This window comes from Bubalus kerabau, chromosome 15 (assembly GCF_029407905.1).
Source record: "Bubalus kerabau isolate K-KA32 ecotype Philippines breed swamp buffalo chromosome 15, PCC_UOA_SB_1v2, whole genome shotgun sequence".
Lineage (NCBI taxonomy): Eukaryota > Metazoa > Chordata > Mammalia > Artiodactyla > Bovidae > Bubalus > Bubalus kerabau.
Window position 1 is genome coordinate 31,502,281 of NC_073638.1, and position 25,591 is coordinate 31,527,871.

General features: G+C 49.4%; 1 protein-coding gene across 1 annotated transcript in view; it reads left to right on the plus strand.

Moving 5' to 3' along the window:
* Positions 1-25,591, plus strand: part of GRIK4 (glutamate ionotropic receptor kainate type subunit 4) — a 341,407-nt gene that overhangs the window by 253,207 nt on the left and 62,609 nt on the right. The window contains exon 11 of the mRNA XM_055548398.1: positions 4,797-5,000. Coding sequence (XP_055404373.1) covers positions 4,797-5,000 — 204 coding nt within the window. The remainder of the gene's footprint in view (positions 1-4,796; positions 5,001-25,591) is intronic.

Here is a 25,591-nt window from a genome sequence, read left to right on the forward strand (position 1 = left end):
TCACCAGGATGGCCCCTACTCTTTCACGGCAGCCTGCTTTGCTTGGTGCCTATGTGTACAAATTGCACCCCTGCCAGTGGACACCTGAACTCAGTGGGTTTTTATGGCCTGTGATTTCTTCATTTCCAAACGATTAAAGGGAAGTTCTCAATCTACAGAGAAAGGGACCATCTGCCTTTTTTATTTGATCCAATTCTCTTCGATGATTACCCAGCCCTTCCCGCTGTGTGTCAGGCACTCTGTTCATTCCTGGGGACACGAAGATGAGTAAGACTCAGTCTCTGTCCTCAAAGAGGCTGTAATTTAGTAGATGGCACGAGTCAAGTGTATTCATGGCCAAAGTCGTTTACTTCTCCCCTCCCCCCACGTACAACGACATCATGTTTTTAAAGATTTGTCAATTAAACCAACTGCATATTTTAAGTAATAATGAGTTTCCTCCCTTCCTCCACCTCCTTTTAACTAATCAAAAGCCTACTTCCCTGTCTGGCCCAGCGTCTTATCAGCAAGAGATAACCAGTGTGGCTACACTGATGTAATTCCAGCTCCAAACAGACCCAACTATTAGTGAGTCTGTTCCGCCTTATCATTGCTAACTGTGCAAAGTCGGGAAATGTGTCCGTTAAGAAAAGGACCTTCCTTTGAAAGATTAGGCTTTCAAGATAATGAAAACCTCCATCACTACGTTCTTAAACTCCAGGGGCCCAGGAGCCCTGGACTGGAATGACTGGAATAACTGATCTGCTGTGAGCAGAGCAGGAAAAAAGCCAAGAAATAGGCTCATGTCTACACTGTGGGGTTTGAAGGAAGGAGAGGTCCCATCCCAGCAAAGGGATGGTCAGCAAAGCCTTCCAAGAAGAGGGACTTGAGGATGGGCCTCAAAAAGACAGCAAGAGACAAGGAGGGAGAAGTGGACGAAGGAGAGCCTTGTCGGGCACTCAGGAGATGCAGGAAAGGGCAGGTTGCTAGGACATGGGCATAGGTAGAGAGGGAAGGCCTGAGGCTGGAAAAGTGGGTTGGGTCCACAATGCTCAGGGACTTGAATGCCAGCTCATGGGATTTCCCTTCACGTGGTACGAGACAGGGGTCACTGAATACTTCCATTCATTCACCAAGTATTTGGGGGGCACGCCTGTGTTCTGGGCTCAGTTCTAGGTGCTAGGGTATAGGCAGAGCTGGGGGAGGGGAGTGGGGTGCTGGCCTCACTGAGAAGGGCAGATCTGAACAGAGACCTGATGGGGGTGAGGTGACACGTGGTGGTCTGGGAGGAACATTCCAGGCAGAGGGAATAGTCACAGCAAAGGATGGACAGGCAATTCCAGCTCACAGAGTTTTTGCCACCCCCGTCTCAGCTCAACCTTAGCTCATCCAAAGCAGTGTGAAAACGTCAGCAGGATGAGGGGGTGATGGTGTCACCTAGACCCCCAAATCTGGGCATGCCTGGCTGAGCTGGGGCCACAATGAGCAACAGTCCTGGCTGAGGGGGACTTTCTCTGCCTCTGAAGGGCTTCCTGAGACCATGCCCTGCTGCCCATCCTCAAGCACATGTCCCAGTTCCTGCTGACCATTTGGAAGAGAGCCTTGGCAAATGGTCTTCCTAAATGGTTTATCCCTTAAAACTCAGCACATAGTCCTGTTGTGTCCTGCTCTTGACAGGGTGCAGTTGGGAACTTGTGATTTATTGGTTAGCACCAGCTAATACACAGAATTGTTGTTGTTGTTTAGTCACTGAGTCATATCCAACTCTTTGTGATCCCATGGACTGTGGCCTGCCAGGCTCCTCTGTCCATGGGGATTCTCCAGGCAAGAATACTGGAGCGGGTTGCCATGCCTTCCTCCAGAGGAATACACTGAATTAGCTGCAGCAAATACCCCACCTTGTGTCAGAACCCGGGTTAAGCTTTTTGCCCATATCACTATCTTCCGTTCTTCCAACGCCCCTGCCAGGAGGGGGCCCCAGGCCAGCACTCAGCCCCTACACTTTCCAAAATGCCTGTGACTCCTCCCTCTAGCATTGGCCTTGTGTTTATTCACTCTAAATATGCCAGTGGATTTTAAATTAACTTAAGAGTGCTCAGGGAGAAGAACTTTGTGAAACTCCTTGGGGTCATTAAAGATACCCTAGCAGGTTGCCTTCCAATCCAGACATGGAAACTGCCCAGCTATGCACTTTTTACCCACACAATCCACAGGTGCTGAACACTGGAGCCAGGTGGGGACACCATGAGGAGTCAGGCCCAGGCCCACGTACATCCTGCCTGGGAGGCAGCAGGTGTAGGAAGATGGAGGGTGTGAGTGTGGGACCCTGGCTGGGAGCACAGTAGGAATTCTCAATGGGACCCCAAGGACAGTGTTGCATTAGGTTAAACAGAAGGACGGAGAAGAGCCCTTGAGCCAAGGAAAGCGTGTATGGAGGGTGGGGAGCCTGGCTGCGTCTCATTGACAGGACAGTGCACTTGATCATGAACCAGAATCACATCACCTTCAACTCAGAGGTCCCTCCCCCTGGCACGGAACCTCCTGCCTTCCCCTCTTCTGCTTCACACTGCTCTCGCCCTTCCTCTGCTCATGACCTCTGGTCTTACCCAGCCCAGAGGCCCCTTCCAGCCTGAGTTCAGCAAACCAGCATTTCAGCACTTTCCTCTCTTGGCTTCTAGAACTGTCTCCACCGTGATGCTCAGCCATCTCACCTCCTGCCTGTCTCTGAGTCCACCTCTCCTTCTAAGTCCTGCTCCCAGCTGCCCCTCTGCATTCAGCCTCCTGACTCAGCTGGACCTGGGCAACCCCAGGCTCCTCTCTGTCACCCCCATCGTATCCCCTGAGCAAACCTCTCCAGACGAGCCAAGCCTTCCCTCCTGCCCCAGCACGACTCTGGTGCACTCCTTGCCTCTGCCCTCCTCCCTTCCTCTCTGAACCTGCTGACCCTGGCCCTCCTCTCCATCCTCAGGTCCACTTCCCGGACTTGAGTTCGCCTTGACTCTGGCCCTCCTGGGACTTTGCTGCCCTGACTCGCACTTCTCTTTCTTCCTTCTCTATTTTGCCTTTTCTAGGGATCCCTCCCTTTCCACCTGCATGTATACTCTTGTCCCTCCCATCCTAAGACCACCTCTCCTTCACCCTGCTGCCCTTGGACTACCCTCCAGTTTAGGGGATCATCCATCAAGGGGTCGGTGGTCGCCATTGCTGGTAGAGGGGAACTGAAGTTTGGAAAGAGATGTGACTGGGAGCTGCTGGGTGGAGAAGCGCTCTGCCGGCTGGTCCTTATCTCCTAACCTCCCAACAACCCCGGCCCTGCCCTGTGCACTTCTCATTCACCCCCATCCCTGCAGGGTCTGCCATCACCTCCCCCCAACAACCCCAGTCTGCCTTCGAACATCTCCAGTGACACATGACCCAGTTACCCTTTCACAGCCCTGCTTCCTCTCTGGGTGGGAATGCCTGCCTTCTTCTGCTTGAAACCCCCACCTCCTTGACCTTCATGACCACATTTTCCTGATCTTTGGCTTTTCTGGCTGCTTCTGCTTTGTCCTGCTCTGTGGCTGCTCTTCATTCACCCCCACCCCCGGATCAGGTCTTATCCCTCTGCTGTCCTTCCCCCTCCATGGTCTCCCATATCCTGCCACTTCAGCCACCGCCTCTATCCAGAGGCCCCATCTGTGCCCCCAATCCTGCCCTCCCTCCGTATTCCAACATTCAGTCACATATTTGCTCCTGAATTGCCTATCAACACCTCAGATTCAACATGTTCCAAAACCTCTTCCTTTTCAAACCATCCATGGCCATGATGACACCATCATGAGTCTCCTGTTCAGGCTCTGAGGGTCTGAGGATCCTCCCTCTGTGCTCCACACCCATCCTGGCATCCACCTGGCCCTCTCTGTGCCTTGTCCAGCTCTGAAACCCACCTGAGCCAAAGCACAGCTCAGGAATCTGTATCTCCTAGCAGGAAAGGCTCTGTCCTCACGCCCAGACCTTCTCTCTCGCTCACTTTGTCATATTCTTCACGCACGTCTTTGAGTCTCTAAAACTCTGAGTGCTTCCCTATTATATATGTGTGATGTACCTCGCCCTGGCATCCAAGGCCCGTGCTGACCCTAACTCATCTTTCTAAATTTATCCTCCCATCCCACCCCTGCCCACAAGCCAGGCTCCCACTCAAGGGCGCCTCCATCATCTGCTGAATGGGCTGAGCTCCATCTCACTGGGGATTATGTCCTTGACCCTGCCTTTCCCCTGCCCACGCAGCCCTCTGTCCCCGCTACTTCCATCTGTCAGTCTGTCATCCTCTGGAGCCCAGCCTGCATCCCACCTCCTCCGTGGAACCTTCCCTGGACATGTCACCTGAGAGACCCAGCCCTTTTCCCAACACCCATGGCCGGACCCATTCCGCCTTGGGTTGTGGTCACACAGTGCATTTAAGAACCTCACCTGTTCTGTCGTCAGCATCCCTGCATCTCATAATGCCCTGAGATCAGTCTGTGTGGAATAAACAAAAGGAAAGGGGGGGAAAGGACGGAATGAAATGGGAGATGGGGTCAGATGATGACCTTAAACAAGATAGAGGGGCTTCCACTGGACCCTCTGTGCAGTGAGACCCTTGCGTGTTCCTGGTAAGAGAAGTGCCTTGAAGTCAGGAAAGGGAGGTAACGGCCACCTCCAAAGTGTCCCATTACCCAAGCCACTTCCCTCCTCCACCCCGTCTTCTCCCTACCCTCCTGTGTCCCCAGTCCCCTCATCACATGTGGCTGAGACGCCAGGGCTAAGATGAGAATGACAGCTGCCCAGTTTTGCTGCAGGAAAACCCATATTTAATGCTGAAGGGGAACCACCAGGAAATGGAAGGCAACGACCGCTACGAGGGCTTCTGTGTGGACATGCTCCAGGAGCTGGCAGAGATCCTCCGGTTCAACTACAAGATCCGTCTGGTCGGGGACGGCGTGTATGGCGTGCCCGAGGCCAATGGCACCTGGACAGGCATGGTCGGGGAGCTGATCGCTCGGGTAAGGAAAGAACAGGTGGTTTGGATCTGAGGGTGGGTTGGGGAGGGTGATGGAAGGACAGAAGGTTGTGCTTTATGTTCATGAAGCCTCTGTTTATTCAGTCAGTCAGTCATGCTTTTTTCATTTATTTGTCCGTTCATTGCATGAATCTTCCCTGAGCTGGCACCGAGCCAGGCACGGGTGATATATATACATTGATATTATTCATTGGTGAATAGGACTACCATGATCCTTGCCCTGTGGCTCTTCTGGTCCCAGTCTATCACCTGTAATGGCTGAGGAATAGAGGCTTTGACCAATAAATGCAGCTTAGAGATTGGGTTCACTTCTTGGATAATTCAGGTGCTTTTTGTTTGTTTTGTTTTTTTTTTAATTATTTATTTTTTGGCTTTGCTGTGTCTTCATTGCTGCACAAGGGTTTTCCTCTAGTTGCAGTAGACAGGGGCTACTCTCTAATTGCCATGCACGGGCTTCTCATTGTGGTGCCTTCTCTTGTTGTGGAGCACCAGCTCTCGGATGCACAGGCTCAGTGGCTGTGGCACACGGGCTTAGTTGCCCTGTGGCATGTGGGATCCAGGGCTTCCCAGGTGGCACTAGAGGTAAAGATTCCACCTGTCAATGCAGGAGAAGTAAGAACCGCAGGTTTGATCCCTGGGTCAGAAAGATCCTCTGGAGGAGTGCGTGGCAATGCACTCCAGTATTCTTGCCTGGAGAATCCTATGGACAGAAGAACCTGGCAGGCTACAGTCCAAAGGGTCACAAAGAGTCAGATACAACTGAAGCAACTTAGCACGCACACATGTGGGATCAGTTGGACACAACTGAAGTGACTTAGCACACACATGTGTGGGATCTAGTTCCTGGAGCAAGGATCAAACCCGTGTCCCCTGCATTGGCAGGCAGACTGTCAACCACTGGACCACCAGGGGAGTTCCAGTTTTGATGAGTTTTTTGATCATCAGTACCCCTGGCAGAGCTTGGACAGGCCCTGGTGTAGAACACACCTACATCAGCTGACTTTGACGCTTGAGAAGGGCTGTCAAAGAAACATGGTTAAATAACAAGGGAAAAGGGACCGACTGTCAGAAGCATTGGTCACAGTTACGGCTGTTTTGTTACTTTTTGTATTATTTTCTGCTATCCTTAATGTGCCCTTACAGACCAGGGCCAAGGCGCACTTGGGAGGGCTGTAAATTTTCAGGGTGAATGTGGAGACTTGATTAAAAGGTAGGTGAGCATCCTAGACTGTCAGTCATCATTCGGTTAGAGCAAGACTGTAAAAAGTTCTTCCAGGGCCAGAGTGCTTGTTTTCTTGGCACAAACTACTAACATCTGTAAAAATTAAGTTGTTATTAATTCACTGTCTGTATTTCCATAACTGAGCATTTCTCATCAGGGTAGGTGATCGGCACCCAACGCAGAGATCACAGACCTAGGTTCTTAGAGCGACCTTGAACTGACCCATCCCTCTCCGCGCTTTCCAAGTGCAGAGGGAGCCCCTGCAGGCTCCCAGCCAGTGCCAACGTGTAGGGGGCTTTACATACATTATCTCTAATCCTCTCAGAACATACCTTTTATTAATAGTTCGTTGTTATCCTCATTTTACAAATGTGCCACCTAAACGGAGAGCTTGAATGGTTTGTCTGAAGGCACACCGTCAGGGTGAGACAGGGCTGGGATTTGAACTCAGATGCATCTAACTCCAGAATCCCACCACAGCACACGACCTCAGCTGGACGGAGATGTTACCAAGGAAGGTCTGCATAAGCCCAGTCCCTGCCTTTGTATTCTCCTTCCCTTTCACCTTTGCTTGCTTTTTTCTTTCCTTCTTTCCTCTCATCTCTTTATCTGTTAAATTAACATGATTGTAATCCTTTATATATGGGCTTTCCAGGTGGCTCACTGGTAGAGAATCGCCTGCAAATGCAGGAGACATGGGTTCGATCCCTGGGTCGGAAAGATCTCCTGGAGAAGGAAATGGCAACCCACTCCAGTATTCTTGCCTGGAGAATCCCCGTGGACAGAGGAGCCTGGCAGGCTACAGTCCATGGGGTCACAAAGAGTCGGACACGACTGAGTGGCTGAGCACACATGCCGCCTTTTATATGTACCAAACTTGGGATAAAAGATACATTTTTTAAATCCCAGTCTTCAAGGATAAAAATATTAGTAGGGGTATTGAGTAAGCAATCCTTGCCAATGCATGATGGAAAGTTCTATATAGACAAAGCACGTGGAAGGTATCTAAGGGCTGAGGTGGGATGGTGCTTAGGAGTTTTCCTGATAGCATTTGCAGTGACTCAGCGGGGCCAGTAGCAAGACTTGTTCAGTGAGACCATGAATTGTCGGGTTCCTAGAGTCCAGGAGGGAGGCCCTGCTGGCAGAGTGAGGCTTGCAGGCAATCAATGGAAGACCATAGAAGGCCCAGGGGGCCTGAGAGCCTCTCACAGGGGTGAAGCCTTCTGCCGTCTTTGAGGCTCAAACTCCTAGCCGATGATGCCTACGCTTCCGCAAAAAAGGATGTTTGGCTCCTCTCTAAGTTCCAGATCCCCTCCCAAGGCAGTCTTATTGTTTAGAACCCCCGGTCGAGGCGCCCTCTAGTGGTTAAACCTCAGAAAGCTGAACCGCCCATCCTCCTGTCTTACTCACGTACTCAGTGACCTTGAGCCCGTTTCTTCAGCTCCCTTGGGCTGCCTTGTGACTTGTGGGGTGACTTCAGGGATGTCGGAGTCGGTGCACGGCCATCCCCTTATCAGCCCCTTAATGAGCTGTGACGTGGACTGGCAGGAAGAGGAAAGGATCTGGGACTCAAGGACATGCAGCTTCATACTGAATGATTTGGGCAATCAGACTGGGATCTTAAAATTCACCCCAGATCTGCTTTCAAGTCAAAACACTGCTGCTTTGGTCTCGTCAAGATGTGGCTGGGTAGTATTAATTAATTAAGGAATTAACCCGTTCTTTCAATACTCCAGTACTCTTGCCTGGAAAATCCCATGGACGGAGGGCCTGGTGGGCTGTAGTCCATGGGGTCACTAAGAGTCGGACACGACTGAGCGACTTCACTTTCACTTTCAATACGTATGCTGGCCCTGATCTAAGGTGCAGTGCTTGATATGTCTGTCCCGATGTCCCCTAGGATCACAACAGTCCTATGGCCCGCAGCCCCACTGTATGACCTCTTCCCCAAGTTGCACAGATTAGAGGTTATAACAACAAAGCCTTGGGGCTGGCTAGTCAGTGTCCCAGACAGAAGAGACCTCAGAGGTCATCTCACCTAAATCTGTCACTTATATACAGATGAGGAAATGCAGGCTCAGGGAGGTTAAATAACCTGCCAAAGATCACACAGCTGGTAAGTTTAGAGTCAGCATTTAAGCCCTGGTCCAGTTGACTTGGGGCTTCCCTCATGGCTCAGATGGTAAAGAGTCTGCCTGCAATGCAGGAGACCCAGATTCGATCCCTGGGTCAGGAAGATCTCCTGGAGGAGAGCATGACAACCCGCTTCACTGTTCTCGGCTGGAGAATCCCCATGGACAGAGAAGCCTGGTGGGGTACAGTTGATGGGGTCCCAAAGAGTCGGACACAACTGAGTGAGCTGACTTCAGTGCTCATGGTCTGAGAGTGGGAATCTTGATGTTAAACCTAATTTCAGTTCACTTACTTACTAGCTGTGTGTTCTTGGGCAACTTTTTTTTATCCTTCCCACCCCATCCCCCAAGGCTTCAGTGTTTATCCAGAAAGAATTTTTGTAAGGATTTAAAATAACACACACATGAGCATGCCCACACCCACAGAAAGTTTGACATACAGGAATCTCTTTATTTAGATCATTTGAGGAATGCAGTGGCCTCCTGGATGCAGAGTGATGCAGTGTAAAGAGTCATCTCCTGGGTCATCTCTATTGGGTGTTCTAGAGCCTCAGTCTTTCGTATCCATAGTCACCTGCTTACCTAAGACTGTGGGGCTAGCACTCATGGCGTGTTAGTTATGAAAGAGCATTCAAACATATTTTCTGCTTACTTTTGAAAAGCATCAGAGTGTGTCTTTTGGTGTAAATCCCGTTAAAAGTAGGAGTGTGGCTGGAGTGAAAACAAGTGGCTTCACGTCAGCTGAGCAGGTGACTGGCCTCTCACCCCCAGGGCTGTGTCTGGATAGGGGAAAAGTGCAGTGTGTCTGTTTGGGAGCCTCTTGGGTCTGGATTCATTTTGCCCCCAGTCAAACCCTTCACAAGCTGAGCCCACAGCGGTGGTGGTGTGTTTTGGTGGAGGCGTACTTGGCAGAGAGGAGGAGATGGACTAAAGCTTGAAGAAGAAGATGCCCTTGGAACATCCTCCTGTGTCACCCCAGTATATTTATTTAAAGTGAATTTTTCATTGAAATTGTTGGAGGTATTCACATATAGAGATGAATGAGACAGACGCTAGGTCACTCTTTGATGGAGGACCAGTTGCGTAAAAGCAGAGTGAGAAAGGCTAGGATGGGGAGGTAGAGGGGCTGGTGAGAGGACTGGAGGAGGGCCTCTTGACTGCTTTGGAGGTGTAGGAAGGACACCTGCAGGAGATGATGCTTGACAGCTCCAGGAGGAGCTGGCCAGGGGAAGCAGGGATGTGGAGGGAGAAGATCAAACCAGGAGGGAGGGCACCAGGCAGAGTCCACAGCCTGGAGACAGGAAGGGGCATGGCAGTTTCCGTTTTAGGATACTACGCCTGGAACAGAGCGTGGTGGGAAGTGAGCCTAGGAAGTGGGCAGTGGTCTACATGGCCTTCTACAGTGTGGAACATGGATGGGTGGAGGGATGGGAAAGGCCTGGAGGCAGGGGACCAGGGAGAAGATTGAACTGTTGCAAGAGGTGATGAGAACCAGAAGTAACTTAGGAGTCAGAAGAAGCCTTCAAAAGCTGTCTTTAAAGGTAAGTTTTTCTGTAATATAGAATGGCTCAGTGGTAAAGAATCCTCCTGCCAATGCAGGAGACAGGAGTTCCATCCCTTACTAGGGAAGATCCCCTGGAAAAAGAAATGGCAACCCCACCAGTATTCTTGCCTGGAGAATCCCAAGGACATAGGAACCTGGAGGGCTACAATCCATGGGGTCGTAAAAGAGTCAGACAGACTTAGCGACGAAAAAATAAATACAATCTTTATAAAATATATGTGTTTTTAAAAAAAAATTACTTATAATTCCACCAGCCAGTCATACCCATGGTTAACATTTCAATATGATCCCTTCTGATTTCTTAATGAGTAGGTACTTACACAAGTTTTTTCTTAAATGAGATCATAGTATAATTCTGTTTGGTAACTTGTGGAAGCTATTTAACAGATGGACTGTCAGGACTCAAGGACTGAATGGACGTGGCCCATGGGAGGGGGACAAGAGTAGAACGGATAACACCCAGGTTTCTGATGTGGACGCTGATGTGGACGTCTGGGTGGTTGGTAGTGCCAGTCTTTGAGGTGGAAAACCCAGGAGAAAAACAGGTCTGGGAGGAAAGAGGGGGAGGATTTTCGCTTTGGAAATGGTAACTGTGAAAAGCCTTTTGGACACGTAGGTAGAGATGCTCAGCAGCGAGTTGGTTAGAGTGGGCTCTGCGGCTCCAGGGGTAGGTGCTGGCGTGGTTGGTGAGCTGTAGGTGGTTTGAAGCTGTGAGGAGGGATGGAATCCTCCGGGAGAAAAATCATACATTCAAGAGGGAGGAGAGGGAGGAGAGCCTGTGAAGGCTGCTGAAGAGAGGTGGGTAAAGAAGCTTCCCACCTCTTGAAAGGAAGCACAAGAGAGCCTTCCATCAGATTTAGAATGCAGAAGCCACGGACAAGAGTGGTTTCAGTGGATGCCTGGATTGAAATCACACTGCAATGGTTGAATCATTGTGGAATACTCTTTACAGAAGCTTCGCTCTTGTGGGAAAGCAAGATAAAGGGTTGTAGCTAGAAGGAGCTATGGAGCTGAAAGGTTGGCTGTTGTTTAAAATGAAATTGCTTGTGGAAGTGGCTGCTGGGAGTTGAGAGCACGCGCATCTCTTAGGCACTGGGGAGAGGCAGGGACGGTCACGTGGCTGGAGCGGAGTCCTGGTGGGGATCACGGTGGTCAGGACAGAGGGTGGGGGAACGGCGCATTTGTGAAGGGGTTTGGGGTTCCTTGCCGAGACATGAACGGGCCACTGGGAAGCAGTGCGGTCAGGGGTGCGTCTGTCCTGTCTGTTGCCCTAGTCACCCCCCAACCCACACACGTATGCGTTGATTTTGTGTTTGAAACTGCTTTCACAGCGCTGACTCTTTATCCTCCGTAATGGCTCTGTGAAGTGGATCTATGGGTGAACACCCTGCGGCTAAGAAGTACAAATGATTCACCCCCAGTCCCACAGCCAGCAGATGGGCACCTGAGTCCTCGTGGCCTCTCCTGATGGACTTACACCCTCATCTCCCTCCAGCCATGAATGGTGCTCTCTTCCGAGAGGTCTTTCTAGGCAGAGCCTTTGGAGGATGCCCAGCACTTGGTACCCACGTCTGACTCTGGCCCATAAAGGGGCTGCACTTTATTTGTAAAGTGAGTGGATGACCTCTCTGACCCCTTCTCCTCTCCCCCAGTTGTGTGTCAAGCTTTCTTGTGGGTTCAGCCCTGAGCACTGGTATCCTGGAAGGGGAGAGATTGCATTTCACATCCTAGGGGCCCAGCTTGGAAAAGAGTAAAGCACATTCAGGAAGAGAGAGAGAGCCCCCCTCAAGCTTCAAAGCTCAGAACCAAGTCCCCTGTTGGCAGTCAACGCCAGGTTGGCAGAACAGCCCATTTAGGTTCAAAGAGAAAGGGGCTTTAGAAGGCTTAGATTCAAGGCTCATAAGCTTTGGACATCAAATAGCTCTTACCAATGACATTTTGATGAATTAAGTGTAGATGAAGCTGAAATGCCTCATTCCATTTCCCCTCCTGGGCCCCTAGGAGAAAGGATTGTGGAGAGAGTTTGCTGGAGACCTGGTGAGGTGGGCTGTCTGTGGCCTCGATCCACTGGGAAAGTTGCTGAGAGACATTTTGCTGAACTAAAAAAAAAAAAAAAAAAAAAAAAAATGCAACTAGTCCCCTGGGATTCCTTTTCACCTTGAAGCCAGAGACTATTTTAACTGAAAATAGGTCATGGAATTCTGTTCTTTAAAATCAAGATACTGATCCAGGGGCTAAAACTGAATGCTCAACTCTTTTCCCATGTGACAGCCAGGTTCAAGGGGAGGACTTTCTCTTCCTCTTTTTTTTTTTATTTTTTAACTTTACAATATTGTATTGGTTTTGCCATATATCAACATGAATCTGCCACAGGTATACACGTGTTCCCCATCTTTCTCTTCCTCTTAAAGCCTGGTCCCTGCGTTTACTCGGATAGGAGGAGGTGGGCTCCAATGATAATTCAGCAAGTCATTCATTCATTCACTCATTCATCAAAGTGTCCACTCTCCGACAAGCACTATTTGGATGGGAGGAATTGCTGGTAAGGAGCTCAGGACCTACTCAAAGAGACAAATGAACCACAAATTCCAGTACTGTGTGATACATGCTCTGTTAATAATATTAACAGTGCTGACAAAGGTCCATATAATCAAAGCTATGGTTTTTCCAGTGGTCATGTATGGATATGAGAGTTAGACCATAAGGAAGGCTGAGTGCTGAAGAATTGATGCTTTTGAATTGTGGTGCTGGAAAAGATGCTGGAGAATCCCTTGGACAGCAAGGAGATTAAACCAGTCAATCCTAAAGGAAACCAACCCTGTATATTCATTGGAAGGACTGATGCTGAAGCTGAAGCTCTGATACTTTGGCCACCTGATGCGAAGAGCCAACTCATTGGAAAAGACCCCGAGGCTGGGAAAGATTGAAGGCAGGAGGAGAAGGGGGTGACAGAGGACGAGATGGTTGGATGGCATCATCGACTCAATGGATGTGAGCAAACTCCAGGAGATAGTGAAGGACAGGGAAGCCTGGCGTGCTGCAGTCCGTGGGGTTGCAAAGAGTTAGGCACAACTTAGTGACTGAACAACAACAATAATGATGAAGGTAACAATGACTGACATTTATTAAGTATTTCCTGTGGGCCAGGCACTGTTTTACACGCTTGACTCGTTTGTCTTCACGATAACCTGATGTTCCAGATGAGGAAACTGAGTCACGAAGCAGATGACGTGGTCACATGGGTAGTGAGCGACGCTGGTAGGGCTGGTGGAAGCACGAACAAGGTATGTACAGGAACGAGCAGGGAAGGACTCACCCAGGAAGGGATCGTGGAACAGAGTGTTGAGGATGGAGGCGCATCATCTCAACAGAAAAGAATATTCTAGGTGCAGAAAATACTGAGATTATACCAGGCAGTGCAAATGGCTCTGTGCGGCTGGCATCAAGGATGGCAGGGAGTGGAGGCGGGTAGAGCTATAGGCAGGGGCCAGTGGTGACAGGATTTATGTGTTTGTATATTTAAACTATGTCCAGAGGGCTAATGGGGAGCTTTTGAAGAGAGAGAGGTGGTTGGTTTGTTTTATTCCAGGAGGGGAGGAGTGCTGTAATTGGCTTTGGTCCCGGAGGCGAGATGGGGATGGACTGGATGTGGGAAGACCAGATTCAGTTATGCTTATCAGAGAGCGGTCCAGTGATGCAGGGGGCAGGATGGGGCCCAAATAAAAGCAGGGTCAGTGAAGACCAGGAGAAAACGGCGACAGTGTGGGGTCTTGGCATTTCATTCTAGGACCTACTGAGTGGGGGAGCTCCCCTTTCATGGGGACTTTTAAGCAGGCCGTCCTGCCTCTCAGAAGAGGGAAGGCTGTCTGACTCTGGGCAAGGTCCTTCCTGGAATGGCTTCTTGCGGCATGTGTGTCAAACAGTGGTCCCTGCATACAACCCCCGAGATGCGGGAAGGGAGGAAATCCATCTTGTCTGGTTCATTATCCACAGGCTGTTGTCCTTGAGAATAAAAGGGCCAGAGCCCTGGGCTGCTTCCTGGACCACAACCGCCTTCGCTCTCCATCTCTCATCAGACCCTCCCTTACAACTGTCTGTCTCATCTGGAGTCCTCAAAGGTTCCTTTCTGTTACTCGAGTCCTTTCACCCACCCGATAAAAGCCAAGAAAAGCAGTTTTGAAACTGCGGCCGCTGTGCTTTTCTTCTGAGACGTCTGTCTCAGCTGCCGCCCGTGCAGCTGGTTGCTGCTGTCTGTCTCTATGACCGCTGTCCTCTCTCCACATTTACGGCTGAGGCACAGAGCCCCCAGAAGACTGAGGCTGGGCCTCTGGACCCGCAGCATGCAGTGAACATGAGCCCCAGACAATACCCTACCTGGCCGTCACCGGCTTTCAGCTGAGGGCTCGGTCCTGGGCCTTCAGACTTTTTCCTCTTGCTCTCCATGGCTCTGTAGAGAATTACAATGGGGGGAGTGGTCATCTGATGAAGGCACCATGTCCTTATTCAAAACTGAGCCCCCAGGAGGGAGAGCAGGACAATGACAGCTGCTGACAGAGGCAGCCACTGTGTAGGAGCTCGGCAGATGCTATTTCATGTAATCCGTGCATGGCCTGAGAGGGATTATTACTCCATTTTACAGATGGAATGGAGGCTCAGAGAGTCAGCAATGGACCCAAGCACAGACTCTCAGCAAGCAGCCAGAGCCCAGATTCACACGCTATTCAGACCCCTGTCTTGAGTGCGTCTTACTGCACCACCAGGGACTCATGAGAGCTGGTGGCTGGAATGGATTTTTGCGTGATTTTGGTACAGCCTTCGTGTCCTCTGCATCTACTTGCTAGGAGAATGGAGAGGAAGGAATAGACTGGACCAAAAGAATGGCAGAAAAAGAGGAGGCGCTGCACGGCCAGATTGAGAGGGACACATGGGTGATATTTACATCCTCAACCGCATTATCTGGGAAGTGGGTGTTTTAACTACTTCCTTTTTACAGACTAAGAACACACAGCCCCAGAGAGGCCAGCACCTAGAAGCATGAGGATTTGAAACCAGGTCTGTTTCCTCCAGGAGCTCTCCCACTGGAAAGGCAGACAGATGGCAGAAGTTATTTTAACACCAAGTTGTATGGAATAAAGCTCTGTTATAGATATAAACTACCTCCTTTTCAACTGACAAAGTAGGAGGCAGAAATGACTCCTCGCTGGGGACCGCTGGGATGGATTCTTAGTGGCAGCGAGACTGGCAGCTCCTTGCGGGCAAGCACAGTATTTCATTTCTCTTGATATCTGCATCCACCTAACACAGCGCCTGGGACACAGCAAAGTGTATCAGATAGTCCCTTTAGGTCATGCAGAGCAAGGCACCAGGTGATAAGTGTTCCCTGAATAAACTTAGGGAGTTCATTCCTGAGCAGGTTTCTATCAACCCAGTCGTTAACCTGAGGCTTGGAAAACTGGGCCATGAATTGATTAATCAATCAGCAGATAGTAATTTAACACAGTGAGTCAGTTACTGTGCTCGAGGTTTGGGGGGAAAGGATAGATGAGATTTCGTTCTGTCTTTGAGAGCTTATAGGTGAGGTGATATGGAGGTAGGCAGAATACAGACACGTAAAAGAAGCCGTGTGCTCCAGGGTAGGCAGGAGAGAGGTGAGTAGGTTGCTAAGGGAGCCCTAAGCAGGGCAGGACCAGGGAGTGACAGTGTACATCAGCTGTGAGTGTGCACAGCTTAAATGCTCATCTCCCAGGAAGCAGTGTCAAGATGGGTCCCTCTCTGGGATCATGGAACATGAGGCCCAGAGAATCAGCCACAGATTCAGGAAGAGACAGCAGAGCTTTGTCTGGCTGTCCTGAGACTCTGGGAGGGTTCTTTCTACTGAAGAAGCTGCTATGGATGGGAATCCCAGGGGTTTTGCAGTTCAGTTATGTTCACAGCTACCCCAGCAGCTCCAGACTGGTAACGCCTCCAAACCCCATGGGTGTCTAGAAAATGGCCTGGGAAATTTGTCAGAAGGCTCCCTTCTTAGAAATTATTTCCACCTTCCCAGCCGAGTACCGGCTGTTTAGGAGAGTGAGGGTCTGCAGAGTAAGTGAAAGTGGATTAATTAAGGCATCTGAAAGCCTTCTGAGAGATTGGCTTGCTGTGACACAGAAGAGCCAGGCGGTAGGGAACTGATTTGGGGCAGGAGTGGGGACGGAAGCTGCGAAAAGTGGGATCTTAGTATCTCCTAAGAGTCCTGTAGTCCTGATTGCCCGCCTCACATGGCAGAGGTGAGGTGTCATCTACGGGCTTGACCATGCATCGGGCTGTAGTCTGAGGTCAGGGGTGCTTTGAAGAGGTCCGGTTGGGCGTGAGGACACTTATCCTCTTTTTCCCCTAAGTGAAAGGAAAGTCGCTCAGTCATGTCCAACTCTTCGAGACCCCATGGGCTATACAGTCCATGGAATTCTCCAGGCCAGAATACTGGAGTGGGTAGCCTCTCCCTTCTCCAGGGGATCTTCCCAACCCAGGGATCGAACCTAGGTCTCCCGCATTGCAGGCGGATTCTTTACCAGCTGAGCCACAAGAGAAGCCCCTTGTTCCCCAAAGTACCCAGTAATTCAGCTGCTGATTTTTCTCCAAAGCCTGAGTGTCTGATGTTACTAACCCTGGGTCTTGTACTTCCCTTCCCTCTAGGAGTTAAGGATGCTTTTCCTGAACCTGGGGCCAGGGCCCTACTCACCCTACTTAAGTGCTTCCCATCCTCAGGCACTATTACCAGCCCCTACAGGCATTGATTCAACACTGCTTGTGACTTCAGGTTAAATAAGACCCAGTTTTTACTTTCACTAGGTTCACATTCTATCTTTACAGAGCTTCCAAGGACGGTTGTGCAAGTGTATATTGTACAAAGGGGTGGGTGGGGACTGAAACCCAGCCTCATGCAGCTCACCAAGCATGTGCTCTGGTGTGAGCCTCTATCCACCTGTAAATTTTCCTCCTGCAAAGACGTCTTTAGTTTGCCAAGTCATGTGCCCACTAAGTTTGCTAGGAGGATCAATTTTTATAATTTGTACAATGGCCCCCAACTATAATAGGAATGAGGCCCAGTGCATAAAAATAATGAGACCACAGCATGAGATATATGCAAAATGGGATCATATACAAAATTTTATGGGAATACAGGAAAAGAAATTATTCAGCTCCAGGAAGCCAGGCAAGACTTTAGAGCAGCAATAACGATAATAATAGCTATTGTTTATTGAGGAGCTACTACCTGCCAGGCATTTCTTATGCGTCATTTCCTCTCCAACAACAATCTTACAAATAAATGTTATTATTCACAGTTTATAGTGAGGATGCTGAGCTTAGCTCCAGCTTAACAGAAAGACTAACTCAGCTAACAAGTTGATTGATTCTGGAATTCAAAGCCAAGCCTGACATCAAAGTCCATGGTCATTCTAACACACTGTGGTGCCTCTAAGGCAAGTCATAGTCAAGTTGGACCTTAATGGATAAGTAGGAATTTGACACAGAGAGGGCATTGGCAGCCCACTCCAATGCTCTTGCCTGGAAAATCCCATGGAGGGAGGAGCCTGGTAGGCTGAAGTCAGTCCATGGAGTCACTAAGAGTTGGATACGACTGAGCGTCTTCACTTTCACTTTTCACTTTAATGCATTGGAGAAGGAAATGGCAACCCACTCCAGTGTTCTTGCCTGGAGAATCCCAGGGATGGGGGAGCCTAGTGGGCTGCCGTCTATGGGGTTGCACAGAGTCGGACGCGACTGAAGTGACTTAGCAGTAGTAGCAGCAGCAGCAGCAGGAATTTGACAAGAGCCAAGGAGGAAAGAGTTACAGGCAGAGGGAACTGTGTGGGCAAAGACATGGAGTTTGAAATATGTGACAGGTGTAAGGAACACAAGTAGAGCAATGTGGCCACGTCATAGGTTAAAGAGAGATCAGGGCTTGAGGTGACACTGGAGAGAAAGTGTGGGACAGATTGTGAATATCACTGTAGGGAGTTTGGACCATATTTGAAAGCTAGTAGGTAGTTGCTGGGGTTTCCAGGTGGCTCAGTGGTAAAGAATCATCTTGCCAAGCAGGAGACACCGCTTCAATCTCTGGGTCTGAAAGATGCCCTGGAGAAGGAAATGACAACCCACAGCAGTATTCTTGCCTGGGAAATCCCATGGACAGAGGAGCCTGGCGGGCTACAGTCCATGAGGTCACTAAGAGTCAGACACAACTTAGCTTCTGAGTGCGCACACGCACACATACACACACACACAGGGAGTTGCTGGAGTTTCTTTAGGCGGGGCAGTGATGTGATTAGATCTTTTGTCTGGAAGTAGATTCTAGAGCAGTGGTTCTCAAAGTGTGGTCCTTGAGACAGCAGCACCAGCATTACCTAAGACTTGTGAGCAGCCCAAATTCTAGGGTCCCATCCAGACCTGCTGAATCAGACAGTCTGGAGTAGGGCCCGGCAACATGCATTTTCACAGGCCCTCCAGGTGGTTGTAATGCACGGTCAAGTTCGAGGACCCCAAGTGCCCTTGGCATCCACTCAGCTGGACAGATGGAGTGGGGAGGAACTAGGAGCAATGAGGCCAGTGCAGAAACTACTGAATAATTCCAGTAAAGACTTGAGTGATGACAGTGGCCATCAGATCCGGGAGGTAGTGATGGATTACATGGGCGTTTCAGAGGTAGGATGGATGGGGCTTGGTTATCGACTGGAGAGACAGCAGGGAGGTAGGACGGGGAGACTCTGGCTGACTCCTGCTCTCGGTTTTAGCTGACAAGTGCCTGGTGAAGTCATGAACTGAGAAACAGCCTCTGGAAAAAACAAGTTGCTTTAGATGGCAGAGGTGAGGAGTAGATGACATGGGTCTGAGGTACAGGCAGAACTTGGAGGTGGAGAAATATAGTGTGGGGGTAAGATGGGCGAGAGGGCAGAGCTGGGCCAAGCTCCATTGGAGGGTCGCCAGAGGCAGGAGGTAGTGAAATGGGGGGAGCTGAGCGTGCTCAGCCATCCTCCACCCCTCTCCCCATGCCGCAGCACCCACCCCAGCTGCTTGGACAAGCCAGCCAGTGTTTGTGATCCACCCCACGCCGCATCTTCATCCTCAAAATGGTGATAGTAGCATCTACCCCCGGTTATTATGAGAAATCAATGAACTGTAATGTCCTCAGTATCCCTGGCATGCTGTGACTCTTAAACAAGGTCAGACCTCTTCTCTCCTTCCCTGCTGTCTGTTACCTGCCTCTCCCATAAGACTCTGCTTGCACTTCCTCTCCGGACCTAAAGCCTTGGTCCCTCCTCCATCCATCCCCAAACACGTGGGTCCACAGGCCTGCCTTTCTGGAAGATGTGTTCGTCCAGGACTGGGTCCTTCCCTGTCCCACGCTGGCCTGGGTTAATTGGGTTAATTTCTCCTTGCTGCACCTGTCTGGAGACCACAGAAGTGTAACTGATCAAGACAGAACTAAAGTACCATGTGTCTGGTCGTGCTCCTGTGACCTGAGCTCTGGCTGCCTTCTAAAGGTTATCTGCATCAGTGGGAACCTGCCGTGGTTCTGACTCCCTCTCCTTGCCCTCTTGTCTGGGGAAAGCAGACACAAGGAACAGAAATTCCGTCCAGAGGAATGGTCTCTGGGTCATCTCTTGCGAGAGACATAGCCTCTGTTAGGTGAAAAGGTGGAGGCATAGGTGGCAAGTTCACATGTCCTCCTGATCTTAGAAAAAAAATACCTTGAGTTGGAAGTCTAGGTGTGTCCCTGAGCTTTAAGCTGGTGCCAGATCTCCCTGGGCCAACATTTGCTCCCTTGTTCAGTGAGCAAAAACATCTCCTCCATGTTCTACCTTCATCAAGCCAGGAGTAACTAAAGAACCTCTTCATGAGGGTGAAAGAGGAGAGTGAAAAAGCTGACTTAAAACTCAGCATTCAAAAAGCTAAGATCATGGCATCTGGTCCCCTCACTTCATGGCAAATGGTTGGGGGGGGGGAGTGAAAACAGTGACAGATTTTATCTTCTTGGGCTCCAAAATCACTGTGGATGGTGACCGCAGCCATGAAATTAAATGGCACTTGCTCCTTGGAAGGAAAACTATGACAAACCTAGACAGTATATTAAAAAGCAGAGATGTCACTTTGCTGACAAAAGATCTGTATAGCCAAAGCTATGGTTTTTCCACTAGTCATGTACGGTTGTGAGAGTTGGACCATAAAGAAGGCTGAGCACTGAAGAATTGATGCTTTCAAATTGTGGTGCTGGAGAAGAATCTGGAGAGTCTCTTGGACTGCGAGGAAATCAAACCACTCAATCCTAAAGGATATCAATCCTGAATATTCATTGGAAGGACTGATGCTGAAGCTGAAGCTCCAATACTTTGACCACCTAAGGCAAAGAGCTGAGTCATTGGAAAATGCTGGGAAAGATTGAGGGTGGGAGGAGAAGGGGATGAAAGAGGATGAGATGGTTGAGTAGTATCACCAACTCAATGGACATGAGTTTGAGCAAACTCTGGGAGATAGTGAAGGACCGGGAAGCCTGGTGTGCTGCAGTCCATGGGGTTGAAAAGAGTAGGACATGATTTAGCGACTGACTAACAACTACCTTCATCAGTCACAATTTCACCAACGTCCCTACCATCTAGAGAAGTAATTAAGAGCTCACAAGACCCTGCATCTCCCATCACTGGCTCCACTCTCTCTGACCTTCTCTTGACTCCTTGTATGCTCAGTTCCAGCATATGGTTTGTTTTCTTCCTTCTAGCAGAAATCTCTTCCTTCAAAGTCTCCAATTTACTGCTTCTACCTGGTTATCTAGGTCTAATTCAGATGTTGCCTCCTCCAAGAAGTATTCTTTCTCTGCCACCTAAGGGACTACCATCCTGTCTCTGAACCCCTCTCTTCCACAGTACCTTGTTGTGTGATCTTCAAAGAAACTGTTGCCAAATGAAATCACCTTGCTTACTGTGAGACTGGAATGCAAGTTCTCTAAGATCAGAACTTACATTTATCTTGTTCATCTGTATGCTGATGGCACCGGGAAACAGCCCTCAGCAAACTTAGGAATTATAGGATGGATGAAAGGGTAGACAAATGGGTGGATGGATGGATGGATGGATGGATGAATAGATGGGTGGATTGATGGATGGTAAATAAATATATGGGTAGATGGGTGGATGGACTTCCTAGATGGTGCTAGTGGTAAAGAACCTTGATGCTTGGATCAGGAAGATCCCCTGGAGTTGGTCAGAGCCACCCACCCTAGTATTCTTTCCTGGAGAATCCCATGGCAGAGGAGCCTGGCAGGCTGTGGTCTGCCTGGGCTGCCCAGAATCAGACACGACTGAAGCGACTTAGCACTCACACACTCAGATGGATGGATGGTAGATAAAAGTTTGGGTGGATGGCTGGATGGATGGTAGATAAATGGGTGGGTGGGTGGGTGGATGGATGGATGGTAGATAAATGGCTTGATAGATGGATGGATGGATGGATGGGTGGTAGGTGAGTGGATGGGTGGATGGATGGATGAGTAGATGGATGGGGTGTCATGAAGACATGTATAAAAAAATGAACCATTATAGCCCTTGAGCCCAGAGACCTCAGAGCCTGGACAGACCATCCCAATGCCAAGAACCAGTGATAGACTTTCAGATGATCCCTTTGACTGGTAACAGGAACACACAGTGGCCCAGAAGTGCTGGCGCATTCAGCAGGCTGGGGCAGCAGAGATGCCATGGGCACCCATACACTTCCCATCAAATCCCTGCCTCCCTTCCCAGCTCCACCTTCCCCTGGTCCCCAAAGCTGGGCCCTCAGCTCACCCCGGTGTATGTGCAACCCCGCCCTACATCCCACACCAATATTGTCTTGAGAAAAGAGGAGCTTAAGCCCCCTCCCCCTCTTTCCTCTCCTCATGGGGTGGGAATGTCTGGGGTGAGTTGTCTGACTCTGAAATTGACCCTATCTTCTAGTTTGCTCTCTGAGTCACAGCCCTCTGTCTTCAGTCTTGAAGCTTTCAGTTCAGTTCAGTTCAGTTCAGTCGCTCAGTCGTGTCTGACTCTTTGCGACCCCATGAATTGCAGCACACCAGGCCTCCCTGTCCATCACCAACTCCCGGAGTTCACTCAGACTCACGTCCATCAAGTCAGTGATGCCATCCAGCCATCTCATCCTCTGTCGTCCCCTTCTCCTCCTGCCCCCAATCCCTCCCAGCATCAGAGTCTTTTCCAATGAGTCAACTCTTTGCATGAGGTGGCCAAAGTACTGGAGTTTCAGCTTTAGCATCATTCCTTCCAAAGAAATCCCAGGGCTGATCTCCTTCTGAATGGACTGGTTGGATCTCCTTGCAGTCCAAGGGACTTTCAAGAGTCTTCTCCAACACCACAGCTAAAAAGCATCAATTCTTTGGCGCTCAGCCTCCTTCACAGTCCAACTCTCACATCCATACATGACCACAGGAAAAACCATAGCCTTGACTGGACAGACCTTTGTTGGCAATGTAACGTCTCTGCTTTTGAATATGCTATCTAGGTTGGCCATAATTTTCCTTCCAAGGAGTAAGCGTCTTTTAATTTCATGGCTGCAGTCACCATCTGCAGTGATTTTAGAGGCCAGAAAAATAAAGTCTGACACTGTTTCCATTGTTTCTCCATCTATTTCCTATGAAGTGATGGCACTGGATGCCATGATCTTTGTTTTCTGAATGTTGAGCTTTAAGCCAGCTTTTTCACTCTCCAGTTTCACCTTCATCAAGAGGCTTTTTTAGTTCCTCTTCACTTTCTGCATGGTTGTCTGCTCAACTCTCATCACACACACATTTGTCCTCTGACTGCCTTTGTTTTATATATGTGTGTACATATATATATATATATATATATATATATATATATATCCTTGTTAGTTTTGACTGTGCTGGGTCTCAGTTACAATTCATGGAATCTTTAGTTGTGACATGCAAACTCTTAGTTATGGCATGTGGGATCTAGTTCCCTGACCAAGAATCGAACCTGGGCCCCCTACATTAGGAGCACAGAGTCTTAGCCACTGGACCACCAAGGACATCCCCTCCAACTGCCTTTGCAATCAGCCTCTGCTTGTGCTTGCCGGTTTTATTTCCTCAAGTGTAGGTGTTGGTAGAGAGAGTGACACCATGACACCATGAAGCGGGCGCTTCATGGACATCTGAGTCATCTCCCCTGAGACTCCTGTATTCTGAGCTCAACCCCTTGTGGCTCCCTAGGCTGACCTTTCACCTGTTCCTTGGGTGATATTGCGCCAAAGACAGTCATGGGTGCTGTTTATTGAGTGCTTACTGGATGCCAGCTGCAGTGCTAATAGTTGGTCTACAAATATTATCTCATTTAATGAAGCACAAGCTGAGATCAAGATTTCCAGGAGAAATGTCAGGAACCTCAGAGATGCAGATGACACCACTCTTATGCCAGAAAGTGAAGAGGAACTAAAGAGCCTCTTGATGAAAGTGAAAGAAGAGAGTGAAAAAGCTGACTTAAAACTCAACATTCAAAAAACGAAGATCATGGCATCTGGTCCCATCTCTTCATGGCAAATAGACGGGGAAACAGGGAGAGACTTTATTTTCTTGGGCTCCAAAATCATTGCAGATGGTGACTGCAGCCATGACATTAAAAGACCCTTGCTCCTTGGAAGAAAAGCTATGACCCACCTAGACAACATATTAAAAAGCAGAGACATTATTTTGTTGACAAAGGTCTGTCTAGTCAAAGCTGTGGTTTTTCCAGTAGTCATGTACGCATATGAGAAAGCTGAGTGCCAAAGAATTGACGCTTTTGAAATGTGGTGTTGGAGAAGAGTCTTGAGAGTCTTTTGGACAGCAAGGAGATCAAACCAGTCAATCCTAAAAGAAATCAACCCTGAATATTCATTGGAAGGACTGATGCTAAAGCTGAAGCTCCAGTTCTTTGGCCACCTGATGCGAAGAACCGACTTACTGGAAAAGACCCTGATGCTGGGAAAGATTGAAGGCAGGAGGAGAAGGCAAGGCGACAGGATGAGATGGTTGGATGGCATCACTGATTCAATGGACATGAGTTTGACCAAGCTCCAGGAGATAGTGGTGGACAGGGAAGCCTGATGTGCTGCAGTCCATGGGATCACAAAGAGTTGGATACAACTGAGTGAATGAACTGAACTGAATCTTCAAAGAACCTGACAAAGTAAAGTATTCTGACCCCTGTTTTATAAATCAGCAAACAGGCTCAGAGGTTCATTTGTCCAAAATCATGGGGCTGAGAAGTACCAGAGTCAGATTCCAAATTCAAATGGGTTTGTAGTGTGTCCTCTTGAGGACTGTGGGGAGCCACCTTGAACACCTGACATATTTGCTCATCCAGCCGTCTCTGGGTCATCAGATCCTGCTGGAGTGGCTCCCTGCCCACTCCAGCACCCCCACCCCAGCCGGCGGGCACTGCTCATCCCTTGCCTTGTGCATGCACACTCAGTCGCTCAGTCATGTCCAATTCTTTGCGACCCTATGGACTGTAGTCCACCAGGTTTCTCTGCCCATGGGATTCTCCAAGCAAGAATATCGGAGTCAATTGCTATGCCCTCCTCCAGGGGATCTTCCTGTCCCAGGAATCGAACCCACATCTCCTGAGTTTCCTGCATTGGCAGGCAGGATCTTTACCACTAGGGCCACCTGGGAAGCCCCTTGCCTTCCCAGGAATAAATAGCTCTGCTCCAGAGCAACCATATGCGACAGTCCCCTCTGTCATTCCACCATCCATCCCTCACTCACAGAAATGAATTCACACCAGAAGGTCTTGTGTTTTCAACTTGCTTGTTGTCATGGCTTGGCCTCACCATCTCAGTTCTTGGCCAGAAGCCTTATCTGCTTTAGGGGGCTTATTCACAGATCATTCTTCTGGCCATCCTATAGCTTGTCAGGAGCAACTGACATCCCACCATTTGTCAGCGTGAGAACCAGAAATGGCTCAGTGGTGCCAACAGCAGTGTTGGCAGCTCTGGAGATGGCTGTCTGAGAGCCTGTTCTGCCCTGCCCTTTCCAGAACCTATGGCATTTTCCCTTCTGCAGTCCTCAGGTGAGCTCCCTTGCTCAAAGACAAACTTCAGCCCCTGCTGTGTCTACATTTGCAATTTAGGCAACAGGTAAAGGCCTAGATCTTTAAAAATGGCAGCGGGTGGTCCATTCAGTGAATTTGAACAGCCCAGAAAGACTGTCAACTTTTGCTGAATGGATCCTTTATCCACATCCAGGACACACCCTAAGCACACCTGCCTGGGGACCCAGCTGGCTGCCAGGGTTGGTGAATGGTGGAATACAGGCAGGAGATCAAAGCAGAGGGTGGATGTGGTCAGTAAGTACAGCAGATCAGCAGTTGTGTCAGCTGGTGTCAGTCTGACCAAAAGTGAAGGGGAGTCAGTAGGAGCCAATCAGGTAGGAGAGTTCGACCTTCAAAAACCCTGCCAGATGGTCCAGTGGTTAAGAATCTGCCTTGCAATGCAGGAGACACTGGTTCAATCCCTGGTCCAGGGTCTTCCCTGGTTGCTCAGTGGTAAAGAAACTGCCAGCTAATGCAGGAGACTCAGGAGATGTAGGTTCAATCCCTGGGTCGAGGAGATCCCCTGGAGGAAATGGCAACCCATTCCAGTATTCTTGCCTG